Raw genomic sequence first — 17,675 nt, 5'->3', positions numbered from 1 at the left:
TAAAATTATAGACTGATCATTTCTTTGTCAGTGGGCAAACGTACAAAATCAGCAGGGGATAAAATACTTTTTATTAAAATACTTAAATTATTTGTTTAAAAGCCTTCCTCTTTGGACAAAGTCTAAAAACAGTAAAACCGTGGTTTAAAAGTTGTTTTAAAGTTTGTAGCTCGGCTTTTAACAATAGAAACAGAGTGAGTAAAGATTGCATCTATTTTCAAAGGGAATGCTGAGATGGTGAAATGATACACGGTGTACTGCAGCTGGAAAATGTCTGTTTAATTTCTTATATAAAGGTCACACAGGCTTTGATGCAAACACATCACTTCAAGCTCAGCGTACATCATGAGATTATGACAGTGTCGTCTTTGTGGAGCGATTTCAACACACTTTGGTTACACATGAGGAAATGTTTCAATGTCTGTCACAAGGTAAACGCTAAACATGTCATTTTTTTCTGTACGAAATAACTGCTCAGCAGAAAATTGACATTGGGAACAAAAATTGTTTCAATTCCCAATGTGTGATGAAAATGAGTGTGAAAGTGCTATAAGAAAAAAAGGGGCAGGGACTGTCCTTACAGAACCTTTTCTAGAAGTGGAACAATGCATATTGTGTAATGTATAGCAATGGTTTGTCTAGGTAAAACGGCTTCAATGCACTAAAGCGAGACTGGCTTAGATTTAAGACTAGAGTGAGGTCAGTGAAGCTCTTTCAGAAATGGCTCTTTCATTCAGTAAGGAGGGAAAATACATCAGTACAAAGGCTCCTGTTGTAAACCACACACATGGCAAGGCAACTGATCAAAGCACTTTAACTAGAGTTCAGGCCCAGGTGTGAGACAATAAGGCAATAAACCTATCAGACTGGACAGATTTACGAACAAACGTGCTGTGTGTTGATGTGTGTGTGTGTGTGCATGCCTGCGTGCGTATGTATCATAGCCGGTGAGTAGGTGTGTTTTCTGCAGCAGTAGACAGCTTGTCTGCTTGTGAAAGTCAGTGAACCACGCAGAACAGAGAGTGGCTACAGACATGAACCAACCCACTGTGACTGCTGCAGTTCCTGCCAATGAGCTGGACCTCACGTCACCTTGCCTCTGGGTGACCTGCTCTAACCACAATTCACCACAATGTTCTAAGTCTGTCTGCCACGTTTCAAACTATGTTGCAGGTTGTTCCACAGGGACATGGTGGATGAAGTCATACTGTACACATCAAAGGGAAATCTGGTCACATGTCGTGTACAGTACTTAGATGGAGCTACAGGTCAGAGGAGGAAAGGACACCACTCCATGTTGTCAAAGATAAGACAAACAACATTCATCAGTGTGTAAACACAAGCATATTATAAACTACTGTATCTTCTCTCAGATAGACTACAGGAGAATCCATACCAACGAGGCCTCTCCATCTGTGCGCACCTTGGCTGTTACGGATGGGAATACTGCTGTCATTCATGGCCAGTTATGTTTAACCCAATCTGCTGCTTATCTTGTAGTCATATCTGTGTCATATGAGGAGAGATTAAGGAGAGAGGCGAAAGACAGGGAAAGAGAAAGTGTTGCAGTGCGTTCCTAGGGCGTATTTGATACACGTCCACAGAATAATTATATGGACAAATGTTAATGTTTTCTTATTTGAAATGAACTACCATTGTTTCTCTGACCAGTTATGCTAAAATGAGGTGATACTGTAAATCCTTATAAAAACCTAATCCCTTTTACAATTAGTGAAGCTAGCAGACTATAGTAGACTATCAACTAAACTGGCCAAGCATAAGAAAGTTGGCCAGATAGAATATGTGTCCATTTTAATTAATTAATAGGTGCTTGCTGCTTGGCGCAGACCATCATGAAAATGTAATTCCTCTATGAAGCCTTTCATTTGAACTGCACCAGAGGGTGTGTGTGACCGTTCCACAAGAAAGCTCCATGTCTTTCACCAAGATGTATAGGTCACCATCAGCCCTTAGCAAACTAGATTGAGAAAAAGTTGTAAAACGTAGTAAAACAAAAGAGCTGACATCTGCTGATAGACTGTACAAGCTGTGTTTTTAACTGAGGGAAGTAACAGAGGAAAACAGTGATTTGAAACCAAAACACTTGAATATTCTGTTTGTAAGAAGTGTGGATAAGTAAACAGAGATAACAATAGACAATACACATCTGTACCAGTCTGAGGAAGAATGAGGAAGGAATGAAATAAATCAGAAAAGTGAGAGAGCGAGACAGAGTGAGTGGGAGAAGAGAAGCAGAAGAAAACCAGGGCAACAAAGAGTCTGCTTCATTTCCATGTGAAAGAAGTTTCCCTGCTTGGCCCAGCAAGACTCATGGAAGGAAATCATTTTCACTTACTCAGTGAGAAATGAGGCAGGGCACGACACTACTGGGGTGTGTATCCCCTCACCCCAAACACACACACACACACACACACACACACACACACACACAACTACACAAACGTACACTTCTCCAAAATCCCCCTCCTGTTGCACCAACTGAACCATTCATACCCACCCACTCATTCCCCTCTACCTCCACTGCAGTCATCCTTATCACTACCAACCACCTCATAAGACTGGTAAATAAAATTTAAATTCCAATATAAGGCATTCGCAGGCTTTCCTCCTCCTTCAAACCCAATAGGAGGTGAAGGTGGTAGAATAAATTGAGGAAACAGGACACTTCTGATGACAAAGTGTGGCACGTATTTTCACCCAGCGAAGCAAAAAGTCAGATTTAAATGTATTAAGCTGCTGAGCTTGCCTACCGGGTGCAGAAAGTGCAGCAGTATGAGCTCTTTAAACTGTTCTGTACCCACACATACATGTCCGAACACAACAAAACACATTGACAACACAGTCATAAAGGAGAATCCTCCCTCTCCATCTTGTACGTTTAATTTGTAGGTTTTGCAGAGGCACTTTAGCTGAGTGACCAGCCTCTAGCCCAGCCGATAATTGATGTCCCCAGTCAGCCATGTCTTCCTTATTCAACGTTTGACAGGGTCCTTTTGTCATCAGATTAAATGTATAATTAATCCACACATTACTGGCCCGAAAGGAAGGACAGGAGCAGAATAGATCCTGATTTCCCAGTGTGTGTGTTGGGTGGAGAGGAGAGTGTTGGTGCTAAGATGGATGTGCTGTAATGCTAGCTTTTGTCCATAGCGTAGCGTTAGCACAAGGTGCTAAGATAAATGGGCTGTAAAGCTAGCTTGTGTTAGCACAAGTCCCAGAAGCCTCTTCTCTCACCATGTAGAGGCATGATCCCTAGAGCACAGCTTTGAGCACGACTCTCTGACAGACTAAACTGTACACCAGCAGAACACATTAATCAGTCTCCTCACTGAAAACACTGCAGTGGGGTCTCCAAGTAGAAGGAAAGTGAAAAACATGGATTTAGTCTTATATGAATGCACACATACATGCCCATATAAAAAAAGCACTAAATACTGTAGTATTCCTATATTTACATACTATAGCATTCACTGTAGTGGTTTTTCAGACATTACTGTAGTATTTACTATAGTGTTTTTGTTTTATTATCTTTGACACATAAGTGGAGGCTTTCTCCTTGAGGAAACCTACTGTAGAAATACTAAAAGAATACTAAAATGTTCCATAACCTGTAGGTACAGTGCCTTCGGAAAGTGCTCAGACCCCTTCCCCTTTTCCACATTTTGTTACGTTACAATCTTGTTCTAAAATAGATTAAATAAAACAATTTCCTCAGCAATCTACACACAATACCCCATAATGACAAAGCAAAAACAGGTTTATAGAAATCTTTGGAAATGTATTAAAATAAAAAACAGAAATACCTTTTGAGACTTTTGAGAATTGTACGTAGAGCTCCGAGACAGGATTGTGTCGAGGCACAGATCTGGGGAAGGGTATCAAAAAATGTCTACAGCATTGAAGGTCCCCAAGAACACAGTGGCCTCCATCATTCTTAAATGGAACAAGTTTGGAACCACCAAGACAATCGGGGGAGAAGGACCTTGGTCAGGGAGGTGACCAAGAACCCGATGGTCACTCTGACAGACCTCTAGAGTTCCTCTGTGGAGAACCTTCCTGAAGGACAACCATCTCTGTAGCACTCCACCAATTAGGCCGTTATGGTAGAGTGGCCAGATTGAAGCCACTCCTCAGGAAAAAGCACGACAGACCACTTGGAGTTTCCCAAAAGGCACCTAAAGACTCTCAGACCATGAGAAACAATATTCTCTGGTCTGATGAAACCAAGATTGAACTCTTTGTCCTGAATGCCAAGCGTCACGTCTGGAGGAAACCTGGCACCATCCCTACAGTGAAGCATGGTGGTGGCAGCATGGTGGTGGCAGGGGTTGTTTTTCAGCGGCAGGGACTGGGAGACAAGTCAGGATCGAGGCAAAGATGAAGGGAGCAAAGTACAGAGAGATCCTTGATGAAAACCTGCTCCAGAGTGCTCAGGACCTCAGACTGGGGCAAAGGTTCACCTTTCAGCAGGACTTCGATCCTAAGCACACAGTTAATACAACGCAGGAGTGGAAAAAGTCAAGGGGTCTGAATACTTTCCGAAGGCACTGTAGGTAGGTAGGTAGGACTGGGGTTTGAACAGGTAATTCAGAGCTTCTGCTCTTTTCTATAATCTGTAGGAACACAATATGGTCTATATTTGGCATGTAGGTTTCTCACTTATGGGTGGCACAAACTGGGATATGGGGAATGGGCAGGGAATATGCAAATTAAATACTGTAGTATTTGCCATAGTTTAAAAGTGTTGTGTTTTTGCGGACTGTAGTGTTATTGCGGACATTGCTGTAGTAGTTACTACAGTGATTTTTGCGTACAATACTGTAGTATTTACTATAGTATTCTACAGTATACTAAAACATTCTATAGTAAGTAATACACATGATTGAGGGACACTACAGTGTGTAGTATAGTATTCTACAGTATACTACAGTTTACTACAGAATTCTATAGTAAGCTGTAGTATCGTTTCATGTGGGTGAACACACACATATGCACGCATACACACACCTTAAATCTCACATTCACACTGACCGACTATCCAGATAAACATCTCCCCATCCCGTCCATTTTCTAATAACCCCTACACATACACATAGCCAGGTCGAAGTTGTAAATGAGAACTTGTCCTCAACTGGCTTACCTGGTTAAATAAAGGTTAAATAAAAATAAAAACACACACACACGTACACCACACACACAGCATTTCCCACTAATCCTGATGCCAATTAAGAGGATTAAATGGTAGAGTGGGGGTGCCGTAGAGTTTACCCAAGACTTGCAGTCAGGGCTCTGTAAACACTTCAACCTCCCCCTGTGGCTCGGCGTGACTCGAGCCTCCAGCCTTGACAGACTAGACTAGATGCCCTCGGCCACGTCTGGGAGTGTACAGGCAGTAAGACAGTGGAGGCTGCTGGTTTGATACCATTCAATTCACTCCATTCCAGCCATAATACTCAGTTCCAGCCATTATTATGAGCCGTCCTCCCCTCAGCAGCCTCCACTGCAGTCAGCCATGTTGTGAGGAGACAGAGACAGAGAGAGACAGAGACAGAGACAGAGACAGAGACAGAGACAGAGACAGAGAGAGAGAGAGAGAGAGAGAGAGACAGAGAGAGAGAGAGAGAGAGAGAGAGAGAGAGAGAGAGAGAGAGAGAGAGAGAGAGAGAGAGAGAAAGCTGCCTGCATGGTTGCATGACCATTCATCCTGTGTGACTCAGCAGCTATCTGCCAGACCTGAAAAGGTCATGGACAAATTATCTGGTGGGAAGACTAGTGGTCGCTGGGCCTTGACAGATGATGTTTGCTTAAACCCCCGGCTGGCTGTACCCCGGCTTCCTCATCCCTTCTCACCCATCCCCATCCCCCTTTAGCCTGTGTGAGCATTTCTGTGCCTGTTTGCTCCACATGCTAATTTCACCCAAAGTGTTCAGCCTCTGTCAGTTTCGCTGGCTGTTCTGCCTGCACCAGCACCATTATTATTTTAATTGAGGAGGCTGTGTGGTTGTGCATGGCTGTGTGTGTGTGTGTGAGTGTGTGTGCATTAAATCTATCCATTGTCTTTGTCTGCATTCATTACCTATTACCTGAGTCAACTCAGCAGTTTACCGAATATTACTAACTAATGTTAATGATTACCACCAATCTAAACACCATTTAGCCTTCAGTTGGTCAACGGCAAGTTAAAACTACACCAGTCCAGCTCAGTAAAATAACTTAGCATCCAAACATCACACTACATCTAGTTCAACAGTTCAATTTCCCTTACTAGTGTCCATACTAATAGTGTGTACTTAACCAGGGCCGGCCATAGCTTTTTGGGGGCCCTAAGCGAGATCTGGTTTTCGGGACCCCCACCTCACGGGTAAAACTTTTGGTGGTCCCCCTCTTGACGGCAGAGATATTTTGTTATTTTATTTTTACATTTCCTGTAATTCTCTCCATTTTGCCATGAGGCATAGAGAAAATGTTGTTGTTTTAAAGCAAATTGGGGGGGGTTGGGGTCCCCCTAGCGGCCGGGAGCCCTAAGCGACCCCTTATATCACTTATGCCCAGGGCCGGCCCTGTACTATCTTGGTCAGTTCTGTCTTGATCACACTAATGATGTCTGAGGCAATAAATGAAGCTTTAGATAGATATACATGCATACGTCATACAGTGTTTATTTAGGCTGCTGAACACACACACACACACATTCACACTGAACTACATATACCATGCAGGGACCACACAAACAATACGTGTCTTATCACCCCTGCAGGACACAATGCAGCTGAGAAAACATGCAGTCACAAGAGCTGTTGTGTTGGCACAGTCACATAGCCACATATCTACAGTACACACACACCAGGGATAATGGTTTTCCATGTGCTATCAAACAGGGTCATGGAAAAAAAGGTTTCTGAATGAAGTAATGCAATTGAGGAACAAAGGAATGAGGCAATGACGGAATGCTCCCAGCCAGCAGCATACCACCCTGCATCCCACTGCTGGCTTGCCTCTGGAGCTAAGCAGGGTTGGTCCTGGTCGGTCAGTCCCTGGATGGGAGACCAGATGCTGCTGGAAGTGGTGTTGGAGGGCCAGTAGGGGGCTCTCTTCCCTCTGGTCTAAGGAGAGCCCAATGCCCCAGGGCAGGGCAGGGAAGGGGATGTAGCCCTGCTTAGGGTGCCGTCTTTCGGATGAGATGTTAAATGGGTGTCTTGACTTTCTGTGGTCATTAAAATTCCCATGGCACTCATCGTAAGAGTAGGTGTGTTAACCCTGGTGTCCTGGCTAAATTTACAACCTGGCCCCTTTCAATCATGTCCACCTAATCATTACCCCAATTGGCATATATCACTTCTCATCTCTCCAACATGATAGCTGATGTATGGTGAGTGTTCTGGCATAAAATGGTTGCTGTGCATCATCCAAGTGGGTGCTACACATTAGTGATGAAAGAGATGAGTTTCCCCCTTACTATGTAAAGTACTTTGTGCATTTATGTAGGTGGAAAGGTGCTATAAAAATGCAATCAATTATTGCTCTTGGTTCATAACAGACAACTGAATCCATGGGAATTATCAACAGTGAACGATTCAGTGGTATTGATTGCAGGGTGAGTGCAAAAGATTACATTTAGGAATCTGGAATAATATAAATGGCATGTTAGCCTTACTTTTTCTTAGAAATGTAACCGCATTTCTATGACCAATAAGAACAACACAGCAAGCAAAACAGGAAAATAAAGAATGTCATGTTGCTGGATAGTTATGCAGTGTGTTTGTCCTCCTCACTCCTGTTGAGGCGGTTTCTTTTGCCCTGACACGACGACTCCTATTGCTGTGAGTGGATAATTAGAGAGCTAGTGGAAAACAACAAAGAAGGGAGGAGGAGGAAGAAAAATTAACAAAGAAGAAGGTGGGAGAGCAGAGTTAGAGGCGGAATTGCATAGTTGTACTGTAGCTAACAAAGATTAAATGTTTCTAATATGGTCACCAACTTAGTTCTTCTGACCCTATCTGAATATTTTAAAATTGTACATATCATCCTTGAAAGAATAATACAGTATCTGCGAGGGGAGTGCTATGTCCTGCACAAACATGCCTGGGGCACATATATAGCTACTTTATAAGAACACACTGTCATGACAGAAATTAGTGTACCGCAACTATCCCTCTAGTCTCCAGTGTCCTCTCCCCTCACTAGATGTTATTGTTGGCCTAACTATACATCTCCATCAGCATTATCTTTGCTTCATAAGGTTTATTATACCAGGAGATTAAGGAGTATCTCTTAAACAGACACCCTAACTAATAACATCCTGGACTTCCCCCTCAGATATCCTATTACATATCTGAGTTCAAATTGGGAATGTGCATGAGTGAGTGTGTATCCAACTGTTAGATGTGTGCAACTAACTAACTGCTTATGACCCCTTATTAACCTTCCCTTGTATATTTAGATACAAGCTAATAAAACAAGCATGTCAAATGTCTTGGGATGTTTTGGACTTCTCCGTTCACTATCTCTGGCTTCTTTACATCCTGCATAAACTAACCCATTGTCCAGGTGAGAAGCTATGTTGAATATGTGTCCTGTATGCCAGCCACCATATAGGCTATTGAAGGAGAACAACGAGGAAAAATATAAATCATTCTGAATTGCAAAACGTTCATGATCATCGTCACAGTAGAGTGAGAGTGAAGCATTGCCTTTGGATTGCAGCATACAGTGTTGTTATACTGACATACTGTCATATCCCTCTTCCCCCACTACTTCAGCCTTACCATCTTTCCATGTCTAATTGAAGATTCACTTTTAAAATGGATTACCATTGAAGTTGAATTTCCATAAAGTTTAGGCCGGCGGCCACCACCCACCTCCAACCCTCTTCTCCAGTATCAGACAAGAGGCTGAGGCGAGCCCCTCACACTCCTCCACAATTATACACAGCTCATGAAATAATAATCCCTTTATTAATAGATGTTTGTTGTTACCGTAGGTATTTTGGTAACCGTCTCCCCGGCAACAGCGAGCTATTGACACAACTGTGCCACCCAAAATGGTAATGTGGATTTCACTTATTTGTTTCTCTCCTTCAGTGTCAAATGAATGGAGAATAATTATTAGAGCAAAGAAGAATCAAGCTAAGCAAATAATTACAAACGGATACATTTAGCACATCATTAGCGCCCAGTTGGAGAGCAGGCCCTGTGAAATAGGGAACCATCTGCTTTACTGGTGGGGTGGAGTAACTGTACACTACTGCCTTGCCATCGTCTCTCTTGACCCGTGAAAGGTCTTTGTAACAGTATAACCACGTCCTTATCAAGAGAAACTAGCCTATAGAAGGGACAAAACAAGCACTTTTGGAGGTCACATTGTTGTCCAGGCTCAAATGTACAGCAGATCCTCTTTCTGAATTGCAGAACACTGGAGATAAGATATGATATCAGCTCATTTCCATTTATTAACATACAGTGGGGAAAAAAAGTATTTAGTCAGCCACCAATTGTGCAAGTTCTCCCACTTAAAAAGATGAGAGAGGCCTGTAATTTTCATCATAGGTACACGTCAACTATGACAGACAAATTGAGGAAAAAACATTGAGAAAATCACATTGTAGGATTTTTTATGAATTTATTTGCAAATTATGGTGGAAAATAAGTATTTGGTCACCTACAAACAAGCAAGATTTCTGGCTCTCACAGACCTGTAACTTCTTCTTTAAGAGGCTCCTCTGTCCTCCACTCGTTACCTGTATTAATGGCACCTGTTTGAACTTGTTATCAGTATAAAAGACACCTGTCCACAACCTCAAACAGTCACACTCCAAACTCCACTATGGCCAAGACCAAAGAGCTGTCAAAGGACACCAGAAACAAAATCGTAGACCTGCACCAGGCTGGGAAGACTGAATCTGCAATAGGTAAGCAGCTTGGTTTGAAGAAATCAACTGTGGGAGCAATTATTAGGAAATGGAAGACATACAAGACCACTGATAATCTCCCTCGATCTGGGGCTCCACGCAAAATCTCACCCCGTGGGGTCAAAATGATCACAAGAACGGTGAGCAAAAATCCCAGAACCACACGGGGGGACCTAGTGAATGATCTGCAGAGAGCTGGGACCAAAGTAACAAAGCCTACCATCAGTAACACACTACGCCGCCAGGGACACAAATCCTGCAGTGCCAGACGTGTCCCCCTGCTTAAGCCAGTACATGTCCAGGCCCGTCTGAAGTTTACTAGAGTGCATTTGGATGATCCAGAAGAGGATTGGGAGAATGTCATATGTCATATGGTCAGATGAAACCAAAATAGAACTTGTCGTGTTTGGAGGACAAAGAATGCTGAGTTGTATCCAAAGAACACCATACCTACTGTGAAGCATGGGGGTGGAAACATCATGCTTTGGGGCTGTTTTTCTGCAAAGGGACCAGGACGACTGATCCGTGTAAAGGAAAGAATGAATGGGGCCATGTATCGTGTGATTTTGAGTGAAAACCTCCTTCCATCAGCAAGGGCATTGAAGATGAAACGTGGCTGGGTCTTTCAGCATGACAATGATCCCAAACACACCGCCCGGGCAACGAAGGAGTGGCTTCGCAAGAAGCATTTCAAGGTCCTGGAGTGGCCTAGCCAGTCTCCAGATCTCAACCCCATAGAAAATCTTTGGAGGGAGTTGAAAGTCCGTGTTGCCCAGCGACAGCCCCAAAACATCACTGCTCTAGAGGAGATCTGCATGGAGGAATGGGCCAAAATACCAGCAACAGTGTGTGAAAACCTTGTGAAGACTTACAGAAAACGTTTGACCTGTGTCATTGCCAACAAAGGGTATATAACAAAGTATTGAGAAACTTTTGTTATTGACCAAATACTTATTTTCCACCATAATTTGCAAATAAATTCATAAAAAATCCTACAATGTGATTTTCTGGATTTTCTTTCCTCATTTTGTCTGTCATAGTTGACGTGTACCTATGATGAAAATTACAGGCCTCTCTCATCTTTTTAAGTGGGAGAACTTGCACAATTGGTGGCTGACTAAATACTTTTTTTCCCCACTGTATGCATGTTCTTGGTATGTTTTGGCAACAGAATGTTGTTGACTCTCATTGTTATTCATGTGTACACGTAGTCCCGTGTAGCTCAGTTGGTAGAGCATGGCGCTTGCAATGCCAGGGTTGTGGGTTCGATTCCCACGGGGGACCAGTATGAAAAATTTTTTTTTAAAAAATTTATGCACTCACTAACTGTAAGTCGCTCTGGATAAGAGCGTCTGCTAAATGACTAAAAATGTAAAAAATGTTGAAGGAAACAACAGTAGTTCATTACCAGGCATTAAGTGTGAGGAGACAAATGGGTATTGGATTCACTCCTGTCACCTCTGACCTTTCCTCTCATTAGCACTCACATCTGTTCGATTGAGTGTAAAATCTATCACCTGACAAATAACCTTTGTATATACAATCCATTTATGATGATCAAACTCCGGTAAACCCTCACAGGCCAAACATTTAGACTAGGATTTAGATTAGGAAGTTGATGATTAAAAAATAAAAATAATAGTGAATAATAGTTACAAAACTATTTTTTGTTATGCAGTTACAACCAAACCAAAGGGCTAACAAAATGGCCAGGTCTCTAAAACCACTGAGGGTTTGCCCATTGCTGTTGTTACCATAGAAATTGGATGTCCTAAGAAGACCACCTCAGGCTGTTCTTTAGTGCTTTCACAATGGCTTCCTTTGCTCAGTGTGGTCTCTCTCTTTCTGGTAATACACCAGTTACTATTGAGTCATCTGTCAGAGCCTGTTTACCCAACAGGAAAACATCTGCTGTATCTACAGTACATTTTACATTTACGTCATTTAGCAGACGCTCTTATCCAGAGCGACTTACAGTTAGTGAGCGCATACATTTTTCAGTAAAGAGTAAATAACATCAAAAGGACATGCACACACACATACTCTCTTTCTCCCTCTGTACTTCACGCAAATCGGGTCAACTGATGGAAAAACAACACATGGCCTTTGAGTGAGGGAATATACTGAAGTAAGAACCGCAGGTTTCTAGCCCCATCCTCATGAGTCATGACTAAGAACGATTTTCACAGTGTTAATGGTCAGAATATGGTACTGCCATGGTCGATACATACAAAACATAGTTACACACAGTCTGACTGATCAGGTAACCATCCCCTCCTGATTAACCTCCTGTGACCTGACCTATAGAGCAAATACACTACCAGGGTATGGCTGGCAGGGTCACACACAAAGTACAGCAGGTACTGTTACCTCTCTGACTCAGGGGGAATGTTCACCTACCAAGGGTCATGGCTAGAAGGGATACAGCTTTTGTTCAATTAATGTCAAAAGTTTTTGCATTTTATCTAACCCTAACCGTTTTCCTAACCTTAACCTAATTTTCCTAACCTGCTATGTTAATTATCCTAATCTGCTGCATAAATTCTCCTAACCTGCTACGAAATGTCAAATCTGACTAAAGCTGTATTGCGTCTAGTCAAAACCCCTCCCAAGGAATCTCTTTTCTTATTTCACACTCCAATGGATATCCTAATCACTAACAGGGAGAGGGGATGAGGAGGTTTGTGTGTGTGTGTGTGTGTGTGTGTGTGTGTGTGTGTGTGTGTGTGTGTGTGTGTGTGTGTGTGTGTGTGTGTGTGTGTCTGTGTGTGAGAGAGAGAAAGAGAGAGAGCACACGCACGTGTATGAGTGCCAAAGAGTGAGAAAGACTGCTGTGTGCGTATGTATGTGCCTTAGCTGAGAGTGATTGAGTAAGTGAGAGTGATACAGCATGCTAGGAAAATCAACAGTTTCCAAACTCTGGTACACACAAAGATAGTTACTGCTACACAACAGGGAATTGAATGACTACTCCTAACAAGGCCTGTGCACGAATACATCTGACAACGCATTGCAGCTCTAAAAATGACACACAAATTAACCCTTGCTTTGCTTGATGTTGGATTAGGAATACAAAATAATGTTGAGACTCATCCAACACCAACGGGTAGGCCTATCCAAAACACCTACAGTTGAAGTCAGAAGTTTACATACACCTTAGCCAACTACATTTAAACTCAGTTTTTCACAATTCCTGACTTTTAATCCTAGTAAAAATTCCCTGTCTTAGGTAAGTTAGGATCACCACTTTATTTTAAGAATGTGAAATGTCAGAATAATAGTAGAGAGAATGATTTATTTCAGCTTTTATTTCTTTCATCACATTCCCAGTGGGTCAAAATTTTATATGCACTCAATTAGTATTTGGTAGCATTGCCTTTAAATTGTTTAACTTGGGTCAAACGTTTCGGGTAGCCTTCCACAAGCTTCCCACAATAAGTTGGGTGAATTTTGGCCCATTTCTCGTGAAAGAGCTGGTGTAACTGAGTCAGGTTTGTAGGCCTCCTTGCTCGCACACGCTTTTTTCAATTCTGCCCACAAATTTTCTATAGGATTGAGGTCAGGGCTTTGTGATGGCCACTCCAATAACTTGACTTTGTTGTCCTTAAGCCATTTTGCCACAACTTTGGAAGTATGCTTGGGGTCATTGTCCATTTGGAAGACCCATTTGCGACCAAGCTTTAACTTCCTGACTGATGTCTTGAGATGTTGCTTTAATATATCCACATAATTTTCCTTCCTCATGATGCCATCTATTTTGTGAGGTGCACCAGTCCCTCCTGCAGCAAAGAACCCCACAGCATGATGCTGCCACCCCCGTGCTTCACGGTTGGGATGGTGTTCTTCGGCTTGCAAGAACCCTGTTTTTCCTCCAAACATAACGATGATCATTATGGCCAAACAGTTCTATTTTTGTTTCATCAGACCAGAGGACATTTCTCCAAAAAGTACGATCTTTGTCCCCATGTGCAGTTGCAAACCGTAGTCTGGCTTTTTTATGGCGGTTTTAGAGCAGTGGCTTCTTCCTTGCTGAGCGGCCATTCAGGTTATGTTGATATAGGACTCATTTTACTGTGGATATAGATACTTTTGTACCTGTTTCCTCCAGCATCTTCACAAGGTCCTTTGCTGTTGTTCTGGGATTGATTTGCACTTTTCGCACCAAAGTACGTTCATCTCTAGGAGACAGAACGCATCTCGTTCCTTAGCGGTATGACGGCTGCGTGGTCCCATGGTGTTTATACTTGCGTACTATTGTTTGTACAGATGAATGTGGTACCTTCAGGCGTTTGGAAATTGCTCCCAAGGATGAACCAGACTTGTGGAGGTCTACAATTAGTTTTCTGAGGTCTTGGCTGATTTCTTTTGATTTTCCCATGATGTCAAGCAAAGAGGCACTGAGTTTGAAGGTAGGCCTTGAAATACATCCACAGGTACACCTCCAATTGACTCAAATGATGTCAATTAGCCTATCAGAAGCTTCTAAAGCCATGACATCATTTTCTGGAATTTTCAAAGCGGTTTAAAGGCACAGTCAACTTAGTGTATGTAAACTTCTGACCCCCAATTATAAGTGAAATAATCTGTCTGTAAACAATTGTTGGAAAATTACTTGTGTCATGCACAAAGTAGATGTCCTAACCAACTTGCCAAAACTATAGTTTGTTAACAAGAAATGTGTGGAGTGGTTGAAAAACGAGTTTTAATGACTCCAAATTAAGTGCATGTAAACTTCCGACTTCAACTGTACATTCTAACACCAACTCACAAACCACCATGGGTATGAGCATGTGTTAAATAGACACATTTTGGGAGATCAAGTGACAACATTGAATAGATTCCCATGAGTTTACTGATAGACTGTGACCACCCCTCCTGTCTTCCTCTCCCCTCCCTAATACACACCTATGAAATGTGAGGATCTCTCAGGGGAGATGTAGAGACAAACCAATCCATGAGTTCAGGTCAATAGTTCACCACGTTTAAAATACATCTACTGTTGATCACCATCATCCTGGCCAGCTGTTGACATTATCCTCTTACTGTAGATTACATTTACATTCCAATATCACATTATGGAAATAAAAGTAATCAGTCACAATGCATTGTGTATATATTTTAATATTCAAAAAATACTTCAATTTTGGCTTTCTTGTATATACACAGCCTGGTTTATGCTATACAGTGTAGTACTCTACTATTTTGTTAGGAAATGAAAAGTGCAAAGTAGTGGACCACGTTGCAGGCAATGTTATCCTCAGTCCACCACGGCATAGTAAACTTCAACGCTCCAAAGCCTTGTTGACATCTGCATTAATAAACCCATACAGGGACTGAGGTGTGACTTTCAGACATATCTAATAATACAGACATATCTTGGTTTCAGTTTTTTTTTTCTCTCTGAATGAACAGGGTCCATTTCATTGTGACCCACATCCACTTAACGTGCAAAGTAAAACTTGCTGTCCAAAGAAGCATTCCGTCAGAATATCCATAGTCCCATCACAGTATAGGCCTATACTGTATGGGATGCTTCTTCAAAAGAACATGTTGAGCTACAGATGTATAGTCCATGATAAAGCAGCAAATGAGGGGCCAGCCCGCATTCATGTATCAATGCTTTTGTTCCTATGATAAAAGTAATTTCAAGTTTGTTTTGGTTAACCTTAGTAAATATCTTGCACCAATAGAAGCACCCTCTTGCGTGCAAAAGCATCATTCAGCTATAGGATTCACAGCGTCAGCAACTTTTACAATAACCCAATGAAAGGAAATACAACAATCACCGCAAAGTAAATGTCATTTTAGGGCAACATTGGAATACCCAAATAGCATTTAGATACAGTAATTTTGCGTAGGTTTAGGTTAATGCATGGTTCATAGGCTACGACCAATGGGCGGTAGTTATCGTTTCTTCTTTTGCTTCAAAGATTTTCTCCGTTTTACTATCATCTCATATAATTTGTCCATACCCTCGTGAAGTCCCTCGCCAATTATGGCGCAGCAAGGTTGGACGTGGTACGTGGTGGATGGGGTGAGCTCGTGGAGAGCCAGCTGTTTTTCAATGTCAGCGACTGGAAGAGATTTGGGCAGGTCCTGCTTGTTGGCTATCACCAGCAGCGGTGTGCCCTGGTTCTCTGCGAATTTGGTAACTTTATGCAGTTCTGTTTTAGCCTCCTCCAACCGGTCGACGTCTACCGAGTCCACCACATAGATGATGCCGTCCGTGCACCGACTGTAGGATTTCCATAGGGGTCGGAGCTTCTCCTGGCCTCCGACGTCCCAGAAGTGACAGCTGATCCCCTTTGCCGTACCATTACTGAGTTTGATTTTCTCCGTGTTGAATCCAATTGTTGGCACGGTGTTTACGAATTCGTTGAATTTCAGACGATAAAGAACAGTCGTTTTGCCAGCCGAATCCAACCCCAGCATCACAATGTGAAGGGATTGGAAAGCAGATATGTTGGAGAAACTGTTGCCCATTTTCAATAGCAGGTGAAAGGAACGTCTAGCTCCTCTGTAGCACCTATGTGATGGCCTAATACAGCGTTTCAATGTTCAATAGGCTCGTCGATTAATCCACAACAATGATAGCCTATCAACAAACGTAATGTCAATGTGTTTACAGGCCCGATGTGCGCTCTGGCTGGTTCATCCTCGTTTTGCCCTCAGAAGCATTGGGGAACAGTGTCCTCGTCTGTAGGATTAGAATTCTCCTCCACACTCCAGTTAAGATTCATTCCATTTTGCAACTGTATAACTCCTAACACTCACCAGACAGCTAAAGGACGATCCTGGTGGGTTATAACAAACACGCTGCTTGCTGTCTCGCTCTGCTGTTTTCCCCGTGAGCACTGCGCACTTGTCTCCCGTCCCCGCGTCTCTATAGGCAAGTTGGCTGTCCAAAAAACGAGCCTCCGGTCCGTGATTGAAGAACATAAATCAAATCCACCTGCGAGTCGTGGATGAGTCCAAATTATCCCGAGAAATGGCTACACTGCGCCCATAAACAACATTACAATTATTGCAGCTATGAATTTGGGTTGATGTTATGAGCTCTATGGTAGGCTACGTCACGGCACATGTGGTCCGACTCTTACCACTGCGGCCGAAGCATACACACTGATGAGAGGACGAGGGAGCAGAAAGTAAAACAGCGCAGTAGCCTGCCTACCATAACATACGCTCCACCCATTCGGGCCATGCCAATCAAAGTGCACATTTATTATTATGGTGGCCACATGCACGTTGCTATGGCCACATGCACGTTGCTATGGTCGTCTTTATCGACATGCATATCGAAATCCATATAGCTAGAAATGTATAGGCGTAATAAATAGTCTACCCCTTTGCGTAACTAATTTGATTCGATTCACCAATAGGCCTGTGGATGATTAAAGTGAGAATATTCCAGATCAGATAATGATAACGAAAATGTATACAGTGTAAAGCATAGGCCTAGGTTTAAAGCATAAGCATATACAGCTATACAAGCTAGTGATCAATTAGAAGGCTATTAGTTATTACATTAATAGGTATTTTAATATTGAGAATGAGCACCTTATTGTAGGTATTGGCTACGAATTACTATTTCGATGTCACTTTATGTACATAACATTGGTATAACGTAAAAACGATTGGTTCTAGTAGTATGCCTAATATCGTAAATAAATGCACAATTAAACGAATAACTAGAACTGACATATTCAGTAGATAGCGTTAGTATAGGCTTAACAATTTCAGAAAT

The 17,675-nt window shown here is 42.3% G+C and overlaps 1 protein-coding gene across 1 annotated transcript; it reads right to left on the bottom strand.

The window, feature by feature from the left end:
- Positions 1-15,031: 15,031 nt before the first annotated feature.
- LOC121536244 (ADP-ribosylation factor-like protein 4C) lies at positions 15,032-17,072 on the bottom strand. Its single transcript, XM_041843511.2, has one exon. The coding sequence runs from the start codon at positions 16,409-16,411 to the stop codon at positions 15,833-15,835; it is 579 nt and encodes a 192-aa protein (XP_041699445.1). The 5' UTR covers positions 16,412-17,072; the 3' UTR covers positions 15,032-15,832.
- Between the last annotated feature and the right edge of the window lie 603 nt (positions 17,073-17,675).

This window comes from Coregonus clupeaformis, chromosome 23, assembly GCF_020615455.1.
Source record: "Coregonus clupeaformis isolate EN_2021a chromosome 23, ASM2061545v1, whole genome shotgun sequence".
Taxonomy (NCBI): Eukaryota; Metazoa; Chordata; class Actinopteri; order Salmoniformes; family Salmonidae; genus Coregonus; species Coregonus clupeaformis.
Note: the sequence above shows the minus strand (reverse complement) of the source record. Positions and strands in the feature narration are given on the sequence as shown.